The following is a 17,078-nucleotide window of genomic DNA, read 5'->3' as shown; positions in this document are numbered from 1 at the left end:
CACTTCTTGCGTCCCAGGTCGGCAGGTGCGTGCCGCGGAGGAAGCAGGAGCCGGGGACTGATCCTGGCTCTAGCGGTTCCTAGTGCTATGACTTACGGAGTTCACTGTACGTTTCCAGGCTTCTTTCCTTCTTTATAGGAAGTGAGTCATAATTCCCACTTTGTTGCTTCGATGTGGTAATGCCAGGGCAGCGGCAAAGCCCCTGCAGTGGCGTGTGGTGCACAAAATGACCCTGTAAGCGGGGCTGCCCCTTCCCTTCTCTCCCAGGAGGAGGAAGGCCGAGCGGGGCAGCTGGTGGGGAGGCCGCTGGTGCAGGAACCACGCCCTCTTTGGCCTGTGGTCCGTGGTGGCCAACCCCGGCCCAGCAGGAGTGCTGTGGCATGTCCGTGGGCACTAGTGGCCTTATAACCCCTCCTCTGCGGCTCAGTTCAGGGGCCAAACCACCTGTCAAAGAAAACTTCTGATGCCCCACTTTTGGTTTGGAGGCCATCTTGTCTGAGCACCGGCCTGCCAAGAGGCCCCTGGGCCACGAAAGGCCTGCGAGGGTCTCTGGTGGACTTTTCCACGTGGCCCCCAACCTCCCCCAGCTCATACCACTGGGCCATCGCTCCCAGCAGCCTCAGGCCACCAATCAGGAAACCCCAAGCCAAGGCAGGTAACACCATAAGAACGATGGCTGCTCCACTCAGTCAAGAGGCCCCCCCAGCACATCACAGGCTCTCCTTCCAGTAACTGCTGTGGAGGAACCTTCTACTCTGGGCGCCACAGGCAGGCCACCCCACCCGAACCAGACCTGATCTAAGGGCTACAGCTAGGCTCACATGTATGGTTTCCAGCTCTTGGCTTTTTGTCCCTTGCTGCATTCTTTCCCATGTCCCAATTCCGTGGGTTCTGGGGCAAAAGTGGATGGCCAGCGTGGGGCCGGAAGGAGGTCGGGAGCTTCCCGGACCCTTGTCAGACTGTGGCCTGGGCGACCACTTGAGGAAAAGAGGGTCTCCAGCACCCAGGAAAGATCGCTGTCACCCAGATGAAGCTTCCAAGAAACTAACCAGCAGGTATGGAATCATGGAAGCAGGTAACACAAAGGTTTCAGGACATGAAGTGAAAATACCAAATAATAGGGCTGACTGGACCCAACGGGATTAAAATTCCTCCAAGTTTACTGCTTAAATCTTTTACCTCAGCAGGCTGGGATGCATATTTTTCTAAATGTTCTCTTCTTTCTGACCAAAGATAATGCCATGCTAGACCCTTAGCCTATTTTTACTCAGGCAAGATTACTCAGAAGGAGCTATTCTCTTTTACTGAGAACTTATTATGTGCCGTGAGCTTTACACACATTCTCTCACTTTATCCTCACGCCCTAAGGCATGGTTTTTACTTCTGTTTTCTCAAGAAAACAAAGGTTCAGAGACATTCCAAGGCTTGCCTAGGTCACTGAGGTTTCAAGGGACATAGTCACGTGGTCGCGTATCATAGAACCTGGGTCTGGCTGACTCCGGAGCTCACGCTCTTGGCTGCCATATTGGTTTATCCGCCCAGGACAGGAGAGTTCCATGAGGGGATGTTACCTCCTGTTCCTCTGTCCTCGGGCTGCAGATCCTGAGGCTGAGAGAAGCTCGGGAGGGTCGCACACCTGCCCACACTGAGTGGCTGCAAACACCAGCTTCCTGGGGCTGCTTTTTGCTTCTTTAGATTCCACTGTATACAACAAAGAGACTATATTTTCCCAGTTGGGGCATGTCCCACCTGGCCACTGGCTACTGTGGGAGAAAAAAAAAAAAAAAGAAAAATCAAGGGGGACAGGCCTTTAGCTCATTTGAATCTTCCTAACATTGTCCATTTTAATATCTTCCCCCCATTACTGAAATACCACATGGCCAATGCAAGTTGGAATACATAAAAAAAGGTAAACAGAAGGAAAAAATTACTCGTAGGACTCTCAACCAATGATTTGTGAGCAAATTTCCTTCTCTCTCTGTGAGGGTTGGAATTTTTAAAAATTACGGTCAGGATCACACTATGTAAATACACTGATTTATTCATGAGAAAAAGGTCATATTCCTTTTTTTTTTTTTTTTTTTTTTAATAAACCATCTTTGGCGGGCTGCTTCATCTTGCATGGACTGGCTGCACCCTGTTTTCCTTAACCAGCTCCCCAGGGGTGTGCAGTTAGGTTGGGATAAAGCACATCTAAGCCTTTGCTCAGCTCATTCACTGTTTTAGGGTCTCAGAGATCAATTTCATTTTCCTTGGCAGACAGTAGGCGCCTACTGTAGGGGCGTCTGCCTGCCGTGGGGCTTCCCAGGTGTCTCTTTTCCTATGGGTAAACTCTCTTCACTCCTCACCCTGCCATCGCCCGTGAACCCAGGTGTTCCACGGATCTGGCAATAACCTTTGCCTCCAGCCCTCTGGAACCCACACCGCGCTCTCGGACCGGCACCCACCACCTGTACCAGCATGGGGGCCAGCGCCGTGACTTCCTGGCTTTACCGGAGGACAGGCCAGGCCAGCCTCTGCTCAGAATGCCGATGTTCAGCCAATGTCTCAATTTCCTGACTGTGGCACTTAGGGCAAAGATGGGCAATTACAGGGGGGCAGGCAAACATGGCAGGGTGGCATCAGGGGATTCAGAGGCCAGAAGATGTGGGTTTGGATCTCGGTTCTACTTTCCTGCTGTGGAAACGGAGCATATCGTTGAACCTCAGAGCCTGGGTTTCTTTGTATTTCCGAGGCTAATTCCTTCCCTGTAGGGTTATTGTGGGAGTTACAGGACATAATGCAAGCGAACTTGCTGAGTCCGGTTTTCGACCTAATCAAGGCAGTTAAAAAAGGACTGAGATCATTCCCCACCCCACCTCCCTACCCCCGGGGATTAGCGTTCTGTTCCATTGTTCTTTATACCCAGCATCTCGAGTAGTACGAGCTCTTGTTTTCAAAAGCCTTATTCTCTTGCAGAGAAAGTTCTCCAAAGCCATGGCCGGTTAGTCTAGTAGCCTTGAGGTTTTAATGGCCCATTGCTCTGGCCAGATTATGTGCAGATAAAGGGCTCCCTGCCCTTGTCCTGTTGATGGGTTCAAGACCACTCAGCTTACTTTGGAAGAAACAGGACAATCAAGCAAGAACACTCGTGGCTCTCTCCCCACATCAAATATCCGCATCTACTTGCTTATATTGACTCCACACGTGCTGGTACACGGAATGGGGCTGTGTCCACCCAAGTGGGTTCCGGGAGCATGTTAAGCACCTGCTGGAGACTTCTGGCCCCTGCCTCCCATTCTGGGCCTGGTCTTTCCCCGGTCTCCTCCTTCATGCTTGGGTCCCACACCAGACTCATTCCAGGGAAGCGGAAGACAGAGGAAGGACTAGTTCGACGTTTTATGGTTCAAATCCATCGATCAACCCAGTGGTTCTCAAACTTCGCTGCCCGTTAGACTCCCCCATGCAGCTTTTAAGGTTCCCTGAGGCCCAAACACACCTGTGGTCACTTACATCAGAATTTCGGGGCACAGGGACCAGGCATGGTATCAAAGCTGAGCCACATTTGAGAACCGGTAACTTAACCGCTGTGGCTAGCGAGCCTGAACCAGGGTTGGCTACCACGTTCCGTAAGTCCCCCCACGCACCTCACTTTATGACTTTCCGTGTGGATTCAGGCACACGGCCGATGCTTCTGATGAGGATGGAACACCTTGATCTGGTCCTGATTAACTCCCAGAACAGGAACTATGGCGGCTATTCCGAGATCGCACATCTGTCCCAACGTCATACGTGACACACATTTTATTACGTTAAAAAAAGGCATCTCTTAGCCGCTCAACTGTAGCCACAGCTGAGGCTGCTTTAGAAAAACGGCATCAGAAAACAAATACAGCTTTTCAGTAGCACAGAACGGCTGGGTTCTCCTCCACTTCCCCAGTAAGTATCATCAGTGGCTCAGGCTGGTTCTGGTAAGAGCACCTAACTGCTGACTTCACAGAACCCCGGATTGCCCTAAGGCACCGACAACGGGGGTCCGCTTCCGGCCCCCTCCCGGCAGCCAGGCGGCGGGGGGCCCGAACCCGGAGGCAGCGGCCGGTGGCACCAGCCCCCTCAGCCCCGGTGAGCTCGCTCATGCTAACGCCCGGCCCTGGGGGCCACCCCGACATCTGGGGCCCACATGGGCAGACTCCCAGCGGGGCTGCGGTACGCCCTGGGATGGGTTCCAGCTGAGCCAGCCTGGTTCTGCTTCACTACCAGCACATGTGACACCCGGAGGGAGTGGTCAGGAAGTGGTGCTCTGCCCACAAGCCCGTGTGTCGGCATCAGAGAGGGCCCGGCAGTGGGGACGCCTGCGGAGGAACCAGCCACATACTGGATATTTGGTCATAAACCCTCATGGCTCCTCCGTCAGCCTGAAAGCAAGGAGACCCTCTGCCACGATGCCCAGGCTGTCACCCGTCCAACACTGGCTGTCCATGCTTCTCTGTGCGCCATGTGTGGGTCCTCGGTTTACCCTCATGCTCCTGGGCTGTGCAATTTCTAGGAGTCAGGGCTCCCAGGCTGCTCAAGAGGGACCACGTTCATTCTCACTTGCTTCTCTTCTCGCCTTCCTGCAGACACCCAGGGGACACCCAGCAGTTCCTCTGGTGGCTTCACACGCGACAGCTGGCTTCCTCCACCTGCGGCGGCTGCCCGAGCCCTCCGCCTCCGCTCCTCCTCGTCCTCCTCTGCCCACACCCACCCTCACCCCTGCACCAGGCCCTACCACCCAGGCTCATGCCCCAGCCCGTCCAGCAGAGCACGAAGGTAAACATTCAAGACGTTGGTCGCTTCCCCGCCCCGGGCCAGCACACTCGTCCTTCCTCGGGGGCCACCCCTGCGGTCAGTCCTGCACCAGGAAGTTGATGAGGGCCGTTCTGGGGGACAGGAAAGCCTTCTTGATGCTTCGCCCCTGCAGGAGCCTGACACCCAGCTCGCTCTGGAGGACGAGCTCATGGACTTTGTCCTGGTCCCCCGCGACTCCCTGGGGCACGGGGATCTTGCCGCAGGCTTTGTTGTTGATCTGAGGAGAAAAGCGAGACGAACGATGAGGAGCATCCTGAGGATGACAAGGGGCCCCAAACCAATGCCCACGGGAAGCGGGAAGATGTGGCACCGGCTTCCCCAGACGACAGAGAGCAGCGAGGACAGGATTAATGCCTGAAAACACAGGCTGGGGGAGAGAGGATAGGGGCGCCCCGTCCCAGGTGTGCTGGAAGTTAGGTCAGAACCCTCAGCAGCTTCCGGGGGGAGAGGGACGGTTGTCACTGGGGATGAGTCTAGGTTCTGCTCACAGCGAGTGTCACCGAGGATTTTACCCAGGTCTTGGGGGAGGGGGGTTCCGGCTCCTGGGGAAGGCAGGCAGCCTCCCTGCTGGGGGCCTGATACCAGAGCGGGGTGCCCAAGTATAGAGACTAGGAAACTGGACTCAGCTTTGCCGAGAATGGGCCCATCCAGTTCCAGACGTCAGTGCCTATTCACTGAGGACCGTTCAGAAAGGACACACTTCACAGCAAATATGAAGTGATATCGGCAAGGAGGAAGGTGCTGTCACAGCCCACATGGCTTCTGAACAGCTGTGCTTCAAATCCTCGATCCCACCTCTCCTGTGAGAACGCTTTCACTAACGTTCCTGGTTTTTTTACTGGGAAAATACAGTCACCATATTGTGAAAAGTTACCAGGAATAATTTCTCAGATTTCAACCAAAGCCTATCAGGGGTCCCTCATCACCCATTTCATTTTTTCAGATGTATGTAGAACTTAGGGGCATTTTTCTTGGTTGCATCAACATACATCACTGGGTGGGAGCCAAAGATGATAACACATCATGTCCTGAAATATTCTAGAATACGGTTCTTCTAAAAAAGTGTGAGTCTCCTGGATGCAGGGTTTGGTGTCCTAAAGCTGTGGGACTAGGGCTGTTGTTCAAAGGACTGCCCCCCCCCATCTTGTTTCTAAGCCATTAGAAGCCACCATCTTTCACGACCACATGCTTGCTTTGACCAAGACCTCAGAAAAGACCTCCATCCTGTCACACCAAAGCCGCGCCCTTTGTGAAGTCCCGGGGGCCCCAAACACGGCGTTCTCAGAAACTGCTTGTTCCTGAGTCACGGCCCCAGCTCTGGCTCTCAGTTCTCACCCAGGGAAGAGTGGCCCAGGGCAAGGGCTCCCCCAGCCACTTGCCGCGATGGGGCGTCGGGGGAGAGAGCACGCACTCTTGTGCAGACTCCCGGGCCTGGACTTCAGTTTTCTCTTCTTTAAGGATGGAATCGCCTGCATTGTTGAGGGAGATAACCTGTCGGAAGGGACCAGCTCACTAGGCCTTACACCCCCTTACCCCTCGGCCTTTGTCGGGTCTCCCAGCCACCAGGGAAGGAGCCAGTGTGGGATGTCCTCTTCAACACATGGCCTCGGCACCATGACCCTACCTCTAGACCCAGTGCTTCTGTGGAGCCTGGGGACCGGGAGCCTGACTGGCCCTCAGTGGTCCCTGCGAGGCCTGTCCAGGGAGCTGAGTCATTCCTGACCCCAACTGGGGGGGGGGGGCTCGTGACCTCTGGATGTGGCCAGGGAGCCCAGCGGGCCTTCCCACGGGGTCCCAGGCACCGTCTTGTGGCTCCCGGGGACTCCCCTGAGTTGCCTTACCCAGGGCGGTCCTTTCAGAGGGAGTGGGTCTCCATCACGCTCCACTCCCGGCATGAGGGACCAGTAAAATGGACACCAGGAGCCAAAGTGGGATTCCACACTGGACTTGGCCTTCAGGGGCCTACAGGGGAAGAAGCTCTTTCAAATCACGTCAAATAGTGGCCATCTGACTTGAGAAAAGTCTTCCAGTCCCCATTTGGGGGCCCTGCAAGCTTCCATCTCTGCCGCCTCCCCTCATTACTTGAAGCCTCGGTCCAGGGCCTCGGCATTGTTCTCCCGGACTTCTCCAACTGCTGCCTGACAGGCCCCTGGCCATGAGCACTGCCCCCACCCCAGCCATGGCCACCCAGCGACACAAGGGCAGCCCTATGATAGCGACGAACGATGAAAGCTGCGCTAAGTTCTCGCTCCTCCGTGCCAGGTGCTGAGCTATGCAATCCCCCGAGCCAACCTGCATCTCCTCCCACAACCCCGTGAGGGCCATGCATGACCACTCTGTGCCCATTTTACAGACGGGGAAGCCGAGGCACACGAGGTGAAGCCACTTCACCCAGCAAGTGGTGGAGACGGGATGACTCCTGGATCCTCCCCTTCCCCTGATCAGATGCCCTGCCAGCCCCCAACCCTCTCAGAGTGGAGCCTGGCCTTCTCCCCAGAAGCGCCATACCTGTGCCTATGCTCTAGTCCCTCCACGGCTCGCAGTCCCAACGTCACCGAGGGCCTTCCCTGCCTTTGCTTCGGCCCATCAGGCATCCTCTTCACCAGGGAAACACTGCTCCTCTTTTGAGCCCAGGCCCCACAGCCCCTTGCGGCAATGCCCCGACTGCCAGAAGCAGCGATGTCCACACCAGCAGCTAGCGGCACCTGCCATCTCCCCCGGGGATTAGGTCCCCTTCTGCCGCTGCTCCCTCACCTACAGAATGGACTTGGTCACACAGCTGCCTCGTCTGTGACAGGGGTAAACCAGGGCCCGCTCCCAGGGCTGCTGTGCGGGGTACATGAGTCAGTATCTGGAAAGTTCTTAGGGCAGTGCCTGGCCGTCAGTCGGCACTCACTGCTTGTTAGTGGGTTTTGTCATCAGTGCACCCAGAAGCAGGCTAGGCACCTGCTGGCATCGTCCAATCAAATTCTTTCCACAACGGGCAAAGCCAGGCACCATGTCTGCCTCCTTTCGTCGAAACAGAGGCCTGCAGAAGTATTTTGTGGAACGGAGACTTTCACGCAGGACAGTCTCACTCCCCAGCTCTACGCCTTAACCTGGCTACAGAAACTCCCTGTGTGTGTGGCAGTCGTGGGTCCCTTAGATGGTCCCTCCTGGGCGCCGAGCGGCAAGGAGCTAATCCCCGGTGTTGGGCCCTACCCTGCATACCAAGCGCACAGAGGACAGGGGCACGGTGGGCCCGAACCATGCTGAATGACACGTACTGTCACCGCAGCTGCTATTTCTCGCCGGGGCACCAACCTGCGATCACACGGACACAGAACTCGGGCCTCCAAAGAAGTTCCGCCACGTGGCACGGTGCCCTGAGCCAGGGGGTCTCCAGTTGGGTGAACCCACAGGGAGGCCTACTCACATCTTAAACTTTGGGTTTTCATTTCCACGATAATCTAAAACTATTTTACCAAAGACTAGAACTCAATGTCTTTTCTGCGGTGATTAAAGTGGAATGGAATTTTACAGACTCAAACTTCAGTTTCTCAAGCTGGCACTCCTCACACAGAGGATGAGTTCTCAGGGGCACACGAGTTTATGTCTTAGAAACGTGACTTCAGGTAAAGAAACTTCTCTGTGCCACAGGGCTATTTTTGGTTTTGAGGCTTTTGGGAAGAAGCCCACCAGGGCAGGCCCACGTCCTTCCCTCCGTGGGGGAAGCAAAGTGGGATTGCAGGGGAACGAGGTGCCAGGGGAGGTAGTGTGGAGACAAAGCGGCTGGGAAGGGGCCAGTTCTCCTGCTTGGAGCCGTCTTTCCAAACACCGACCCACCGGCTGGGCCCAGGATTTGCATAGACGCAGAAGAACAGGGGCCTGGCCAACTGGGCCCCTGTGAGGCTGGGCTCTCTCTCAGCTCCTGGGTGGTGTGTTCGTGGCCCTTTTCACCATTTGCAGTGATTTTATTTATTTTTCTGTCCTTTTCCTTTTCCCGATCTCTGCCACTCGGCTTTCGGCTCCATCAGGGCAGGGACCCTGACTGACCTGTTCGATTTTGTACCCCCAGAGCCTAGCCCTGTGCCTGACCCACGGCAGGTAACTTGACCATTACTGACCAATAAGCAAATAAACATGGGCAAGGCGACCAACTTCTCCGAGCCCGATTTCTCAACTGAAATCAGTAAGAATGGAAATGCCTACCTTACGGAATGGTAAGAGTTTAATGAAATCTTGGATGTGAATGACCTGGCCCCACGTGCGAACCAGAGACACGCTAAGAGGGGCCCCTGTTCCTCTTTCCCTCTACAGCCACATCAGCATTAAACAGTCCTTATAATGGGTTCCAGAGTGCACACATTAAATATGTTAAAATTCCATAAAGGATGAACTATTCAAGTTATTTGCTCTATAAAAGGTTGAAATAAAAAACAACTTTTATGTATTTACAATGATGTAATTTACCCAAAAAAGAAAAGAAGAAAGAAAGAAAGAAAAGACAAGAAAGAAAGAAAAGACAAGAAAGAAAGAAAGAAAGAAAGAAAGAAAGAAAGAAAGAAAGAAAGAGAAAGAAAGGTTACGTAGCCTTTCTGAAACAGTGTTCTCGGCAAGGTGCTCCTGCTTGGCCAACCTGCTCACCGTCACCCCCCTCCCTAAGCGAAGCAGGAGTGGCCAAGGAGACGGGAACACCGCGGAGGGCAAGGCGATCAGAACCTATAACACAGGACAGGGTTCTGCCGCCCACCGTCTAATCCCCCGAGGGCCTTGGGAGCTTTATGCTCACGAGCTCGTGATGTGTGTTGACCTCAAAGCTCAAGTGTACGAAGGTAGTAAGACAGGCAGGGCGGTGAGGCCGAGTCAGGCCCGACGACCCGCCCCGGTCAGTTCACCTCCCGCTCTGGGGCCGCGGGACACACTCACCAGCACGGCCATCTGCACCACGTCGGGCTGCTGGAGGAACTGCGGGTCCACGGCCGGCCACGGCTGAAGCAGCACGCTGGCGTCCCAGGCGTAGTGGGCACACAGCTTCCCGGGCACCTGTGCCAGGCCTGCAACGTCAAGGCACAGAGGGTCACGGGGCACTCGCGAGGCTCATGGGAGCAGGGTATACAGCTTCTGTCCCAACACAGCCTGGCTTGGAGCTGCCTGAGGCCACACCTCGGCTTTACACAGCCTACCGGGGGCCCCCTACTTACTTTGGCCTGGCTTATCGTCCCGGGCTTATAGGTAGCCTCCCCCCTCTTAAATAATACCCAGAGCTGTAAAGATGGATGGACATGTTGTTCTAAGGTGTGTGTTTAGAGGGGCGCCTGGGGGGCTCAGTCAGTTAAGCTCCGCCTTCGGCTCAGGTGATGATCTTGGGGTCCTGGGATCGAGTCCCGCGTTGGGGCGGGGAGCCTGCTTCTCCCGCTCACTCTCCCTCTGTGCTTTGCCACTTTCTCTCTCTCTCTCTCTCAAAAAAATAAATCTTTAAAAAAAAATAAAGTGTGCATTTGGAAAAACAAGGCTGCTGATTTTCCTTGGTCTCTGCACTTCTGTTGATGAAGGAACGCCTTTGTGCTCCTGAGAGCAGATCCCAAAATAATGAGCCGTGCTCACTTCCTTTCTGGCCTGTGAATACTTGCGGTCTGCGAGGGCCTCCTACCCGGTCCTTTCACTCATGATCGCTGGAGCCAACATGCCGAGAACAGCAGGGTGCTCCTTCTCCGCCTTCACAGAGGGATCTCAGCCTTCACACTACACTTCTTCTGGAGAGGGGCTCCTGCCAATGACTGAATTGGAAAGAACTGGCCTTGGCTCAGGATGGGTCAGACGCGAGGAAGGAAAGCCCCGCACGTCCTGCATCCTAGATCGCTTCACGCTGCAGCCCCCAAGCAGAGGCGGCCGTGCTCAGCACCCACAGGGCCGTACGGGGACTTCAGCCAAGGCAGGGCTACTCGCGGGAAAAGCTTTGACCGCAAAGCCCCTGCCGATCTCATGAGTACAAGAGATGCCCCCGAACGCGCATGAAACACACACATCACAAAATGGAGCCCGGGGCGCTCCCAGCGTGGCCATGTCCCCCCTGCTCATCGTCCCGGAGGAGGGCCCTGGGCAGGGGCTTGGCAGTGAACGTGGCAGCATGCCCATGCTGGGGCACAGCTGTGGCCGCTGCACGGCCCCGCTATGAATGGCTTTTCCAGAGGTGGCGGGGTGGGGGGTGGCCCTTGCACACCTCACTATTAGCCCTGAGCCCAGGAGATGCATTTGAGGGACAGGCCCATCCCTCAGGGGTGGTCTGAGGCCAACTGTGGGGCAGAGGGAGCCAATCCCTCCAAAGCCAGTGCCTGGAGCACTGGCCTGGGACTGACAATGTTTTACTTTCCTTGAGGGCAAAAGTAATGCATGCTCTTTGCAGAAAATTTGTAAAAGGTCAAACGAGAGAGAAGAAAATCATGTTGACCTGCATAATAGCATTTTTTAAACTTCTGATTTTTTTTAAAAGATTTTATTTATTTTGAGAGAAAGAGAGTGAGCAGAGGGAGGGGCAGAGGCAGAGAATCTCAAGCGGATTCCACGCAGGGCTCGATCCCACAACCTTGAGATCACGACCTGAGCTGAAATCAAGAGTCAGACGCTTAACCGACTGAGCCACCCAGGTGCCCCTCAACTTCTGATTTTGAGGAATCGTCATGTATTTCATGACTGGTATATAAACCAACCCCACCAAACCAAACCACTACCAAGATCAGGCTGTGTATGCGGTTTTGTATTCCTTTCGTTTCATTACTTTAAAATAATAATTAATTTCACGGAAAAGGATGATATGCAATAGTATATATCGCATGATCCTAGTTTTATTAAATATTTCCACGAACAGATAAAAGGTCAGAGAGAATAAAGCTAAGAGCAGCAGCGATTCTATCTGGGAGCTGGAAGCATGGGTGATTTTATTTTCACGCTTTATGGATTCTCTACAAAAAGCATTGATCACTTGGGTAATTTGAAAGGATATTTCGAAATCAAGCTTGCCCACACTGTGAGATGGGTTCGAGATTTTTCTTCTGGTTTCTTCTTAAGGTTACAGCTTGTTCCTCGTTTCATTTTTTTTTTTTTTTGAAGATTTTATTTATTTATTTGACAGAGACAGAGACAGCCAGCGAGAGAGGGAACACAAGCAGGGGGAGTGGGAGAGGAAGAAGCAGGCTCATAGCGGAGGAGCCTGATGTGGGGCTCGATCCCATAACGCTGGGATCATGCCCTGAGCCGAAGGCAGACGCCCAACCGCTATGCCACCCAGGCGCCCCCCCCCCCCCCCGTTTCACTTTTGAATCCAGCTCTACTTCATTTTGTGTGTAAAGTGAAGGAGCATCGGGGCACCTGGGGGGCTCCGTCGGTGAAGCGTCTGCACTTGGCTCAGGTCGTGATCCCAGGGTCCTGGGATGGAGCCCGCATCAGGCTCCCTGCTCAGCGGGGAGCCTGCTTCTCCCCCTCCTCCTTCCTCTCCCCCTGCTCGCTCTCTCTCCAATAAATAAATAAAATCTTAAAGTGCAGAGGAGCATTACATGGTTAATTTTCCAAACCTAATTCGGAGCATAAACCTCTTCCCTATCCGTTTGTGAGGTTTCTTTTATATTGTACCAGGGACGGTTTCAGGACAACCCAAAGCTACCACGTGAAGCTACTCCATGTGGCCGTCTGCAATGCGCGGGAGCACAGGCCGGGACATGGACGGACACACCGCTTCCTTGGGAGAGTCTTGCTGCCGAACACACGGGGCAGCCTCACTCGGATGTGTGCTCCGTGACACAGCTGATCTGCGTTCTAAGCTCAGGCCGTTTATATCATTGGTGGACTGTGACAGCCAGTTCCCAGACCGGCCTCCGGTCCGTGGCCCACTCTGAGGAGCAGCAACCCCCTCTGCTCTGTCGACGTCTGTCTTGATTCCGGGATGAGGCTCCCAGACGTACGTGCTGAACGTCCAAGTCCCGCTCTCTGGTGCTCTCGCTGAAAGCCTGGGCTGCTAGCCGGTCTGAGGGGAGGGAAGGCCCAACAGAGTCTGAGGATCAAGTGGTGTCAAAGACGTACGTATTCCTGGGCCCCGCTGGCCCCTGTGCCCTGGGCTTCCAGCACTTACCAATGAACCTCCTCCATCGCTAACAGATGGGCTGCCTGGCAGGAGCCGAAAGGGCTTCCTGCCCGTTCCTCAGAAGGGGTGCTATGGAGGCCCGTGTCTAAACACAGACAGAGGTCACAGAAGGGAGATAACCATTTCTTTCTTTGAGGAGGCTGGCCCCGTGTGGCTCACCCTGTGACCCAGCTGCAGTGGGAAGGATTCCAGAATGTCCGCATGGCGGTCGAACAGGATGCCTGGGAGATGAAAGGGCCTTGGACACAAATGTTCTGGGCAGAAGATGTTGCAAATTCCACTTAGACAAAAAAAAAAAAAATGAGGAAGGCCGGCCTTCCTGGAGCAGCCAGGATGCTTATTTATAGCAGGCTGGGTCCCCGCCAGAGTTTCCATATAGATGGGAGTGGGGCCGGCCTGCTCTGTGGGGCGGAACAGAAACTCACGGCTGTGGATTCTCCGCAGTGCTTCTGCCTCCTGCTCTTTAGGGAAGTAGAAACATCTAACGTTTGCATAGCAAATATGATGCTTTCTTTATGTGACACATGCCAGTCCAGAGCTGGCCTTTGGGCAGCACCTGGAGAAAAGTCTGAACACGGGCTGGGATGCGTCAAGGCCCTGGCACGCAAGGCCACCGCGCTGGGCCGGCTGTCGCCCGTGGCCCACCCCCTTCCTGCCCCTCCTCTGGGAGAGCTGTTGTCGCTGACCTTCCTTCGAAATGACTGACACAACTGACGCAAGCGCCTCTCATACTCTGAGAGCTGGCGAGGTCACCACAGCGCCACGGCGCCCGGCAACGGGCGCTGGGGCGGGCACGGCGTCTGGGGACGGCAGCCGCTCTTGCTGGCCACCGTCAGACCTGCTTCCACCCCCCACCTCTGCGCTCACACACACACCAGGGTGGACGTGCGGACGCCACGGCCTCTGGGGCCCACTGAGCCTCATCCAGCCCCGGCGATTCCAAGGACATGGACAGGACAGGATGCCACTTCCTTTTAGCCTTCACCCACGGAAGGAATTCCACTGGTGTTGTTTTGAGATAACACCACGGACGCGGCACACATTCGTACGTAAAATGCCATCAGAACGTCGGTGAGAACTTATTCTCCTTACAGTGATCACGCATACACCCCTATGTGATCTGTAGGTCTGTAGCTGTGCTGAAATTAAGGCATACGGCACATATGTGTAGCAAAACGCTAAGCTACACTATTCTGCAGCCGTTTTACAAAGAAAAATGGATTTGTGGCACAGCCTGATGCTTCCCAGTTTTATGAGTCAATTCCGAATGCCTAAGGTGGGGGGCACGGGGTGCCCCTGGCTGTGACCTCACAATTACGGTGCTGATGGGAGACCTGGAGCCTGCACGAGGTATGGCCTGAGGCAGGAATCCAGACAGAAAGAAAAAACTGCTGCGCAGCCGTAAGCGTGTCAGAAAAACAGAAACAGAGATCTTACCTCCACATTGTAAAGAACTTGTATTTTGGACAAGAGGCTAAACTCAAAGCAGCACAAAAAGCAGCAGCAGAAGGACAAGCACCCAAATGCCCACGAGCAGAAGACGGCTCGATGACTCGTGGCACACTCATGGGGTGGCACACTCCGTGGCTGGTGAGAAAGCAAGGGTCCGCCGGAAGTACGGACGCATGACGGCTCTCAAACACACACAGAGAGAAAGCTGTTTGTGCAGCACGCCAACATCTGCCTACGAACAGGTGCACATTTCACGTACCGCGTGCGTGGGGTCTAGTGTCACACTGAACAGCAAACGGGGAGCAGGGGGTCTCAGAGCAACAGAGGGACGGGGCAAGGGCGCGACGGGACTGAGGACACACCCTTCTTCGACAGTTTCATGTTTTACAGTATGTGTTAGAGACAAAACTTTTCTTTCTTTTTTTAAAAGATTTTATTTATTTGTTTGACAGAGACAGCACAAGCAGGGGGAGCTGCAGAGGGAGAGGGAGAAGCAGGCTCCCGTTGAGCAGGGAGCCCGATGCGGGGCTCGATCCCAGGACCCTGAGATCATGACCTGAGCCGAAGGCAGATGCTTCACCGACGGAGCCACCCAGGCGCCCCGAGATGTAGTTTTTCAATTAAAAATCAAGGTTTTGCTTGGCTTGAAGAAGCCCCGAGAGCTACACTGGAGGGGGAGTTCCTTTCTGCAGTTGGCTCTGGGCCTTTTCTCCCGAAGTGGGGCTTACACAGGAGCAAGGGGGACCTGGAGGGCAGGCCGATCCTGGGACTGCATCCTGGGCCACTTCGTGCTGCTCTGCTGTGCCGGGCGCACACCTCAGACACCAGCAGGACAAGTGGCTGCATCTGGTCAGCTGTGTGTGTGTGTGTGTGTGCGTGTGTTAAAACTTTCTTCAACTCACAACAAACTCCTTCTTCCCTTCCTTCCTCTCTCATGGTCTCCTATGTTCCAGAGCCAGAATCTCAGCACTCAGGACGGGTAGGTTAGAAAGACATTTGAAAACAAAATGTACTTTGAAATAACGAAACATTCAGAGGAGATTGTAAAGAAATGTGACGCCTCGGGGTGCCTGGGTGGCTCAGTCGGTGAGGCATCTGCCTTGGGCTCAGGTCATGATCCTGGGGTCCTGGGATTGAGTCCCACATTGGGCTCCTTGCTCAGCGGGGAGCCTGCTTCTCCCTCTTCTTTTGCCCATCCCCCTGCTTGTGCCTCTCTCTTGCTCTCTTGCTTTGTCAAATAAATAAATAAAATCTTTAAAAAATTTAAAAAAAAAAGAAAAGAAAAGAAAAGAAAAGAAAAGGAAATGTGACCCCTCCTCCTGCCTCCCCCCGTGGTCACGTGTAAAGCAGGACACTGAGAAGGGCACAGTCCACAGAGCTTACCCAGATCTCCTCATTTACGAGCATCTATGAACACCACCACGAGCGTGCAGCTTCACATAACTCGCGCCACAGTCAAGACCCAGAGCTGCTCGGCCACCACGAGACGCCTCGTGGTCCCTCTGTATGGCCACCAGCCCCTCTGCCCAGTCCCTAAGCCCTGGCAACCACTAATGTGTTTTCTATCCCTGTAATTTGGTTACTTCGAGAACGTTATATAAATGGAATCACAGAGTATACAACCTTCGGAGACGGACTTTTTTTTCACTCAGCACAATCCCCCTCGGATCCATCCACGCTGTTGTCTAGTAGAAAGGTCATTTTTGATGATGATGAAATTATGCCTCCACCAGAGTACCTCCGAGAAGCTCCCTGCCGGTGATTTTCTGCTCTTTTACTGTCCACCCACAAAGCAAACCTTGCGTCCTTTGTCTGGAAACAGTATCAGGGACTCCACATACACAAAATTTCCCTAAGCAAGCAGCTACCACCCTCAGCCGGGAGCACGACACTCTATCGGGGTTCACACAAGGTAACCGTGTGAATGCAGATGTGGTGTCTTGAGCGCCCCAGATCCAAAACGTCAGGAAGGAAAAAAGATCTCCTCATCCTGCTACAGTTTGCCAACTGCCAAGACGTTGGTTCTGTTTCTTACTGAAGGTCTCCGCCGACACGTTAAGGGATGGGTAGGGGACTCTTGGAGCCTCTCTGAAATGTTTCCTTTCTATCCATGGCAGTGATGGCCATTTTGCCCACAGGACCCCTAATCGCCCCTAGAAGACAGATCCCAATTCTGTGAAAACCTGCTTCCCTAGGGAACTCTAGAAAAATGGCAATATGTGAACATTCCTCCCTCACCATCTTCCCTTTACAGCCCTTCTGAGTTATCTGTCGAAGATGCGGGAATGAAACTAGAAGCCACGTGAAAGCGAAGTTTTCTAGAACAAATGAAATGTGTGTAGAAACTGTCCAAAGCCTTGGATCGAGAAGGACCAACACTGCGGGATGACAATAATGACGCTCCTCACGATACAGTGCTTCTGTCCGCGAAGGTCTCCCCACCCCTTGAGACACTGGCCCTCTTCGGCTCTGGGAGAGGCAGGAAGGAGTCACGTCTCCATTCTCTCCCGAGGGCACCTGCCCACACTGTGACTTTGTGACCAGAGTGCCACGCCAGGTGCGTGGGACTCCTCACTCGACTCTGTCATGGACCCTGCGGCTCATTCAGAGGGTGTCACACGTACACATGTGGAGAGCCAGGAGACAAAGGCTTCCCCCACTGCTTCCTCGAATTAAAAAAAAA

At 54.1% G+C, this 17,078-nt stretch overlaps 1 protein-coding gene across 2 annotated transcripts in view; it reads right to left on the bottom strand.

Moving 5' to 3' along the window:
- Positions 1-3,768: 3,768 nt before the first annotated feature.
- The window catches only part of LARS2 (leucyl-tRNA synthetase 2, mitochondrial), a 143,926-nt gene continuing 130,616 nt past the window's right edge, over positions 3,769-17,078 (bottom strand). For both annotated transcript variants that reach the window (XM_026500640.4, XM_044384796.3), the window contains 2 exons: positions 9,736-9,863; positions 3,769-5,044 (listed from right to left, as the gene is read on the bottom strand). In XM_026500640.4, the coding sequence (XP_026356425.2) occupies positions 4,865-5,044; positions 9,736-9,863 (308 nt within the window). In that variant the 3' untranslated portion in view covers positions 3,769-4,864. The remainder of the gene's footprint in view (positions 5,045-9,735; positions 9,864-17,078) is intronic.

Source organism: Ursus arctos, unplaced genomic scaffold (genome assembly GCF_023065955.2).
Source record: "Ursus arctos isolate Adak ecotype North America unplaced genomic scaffold, UrsArc2.0 scaffold_14, whole genome shotgun sequence".
Taxonomy (NCBI): Eukaryota; Metazoa; Chordata; class Mammalia; order Carnivora; family Ursidae; genus Ursus; species Ursus arctos.
Note: the sequence above shows the minus strand (reverse complement) of the source record. Positions and strands in the feature narration are given on the sequence as shown.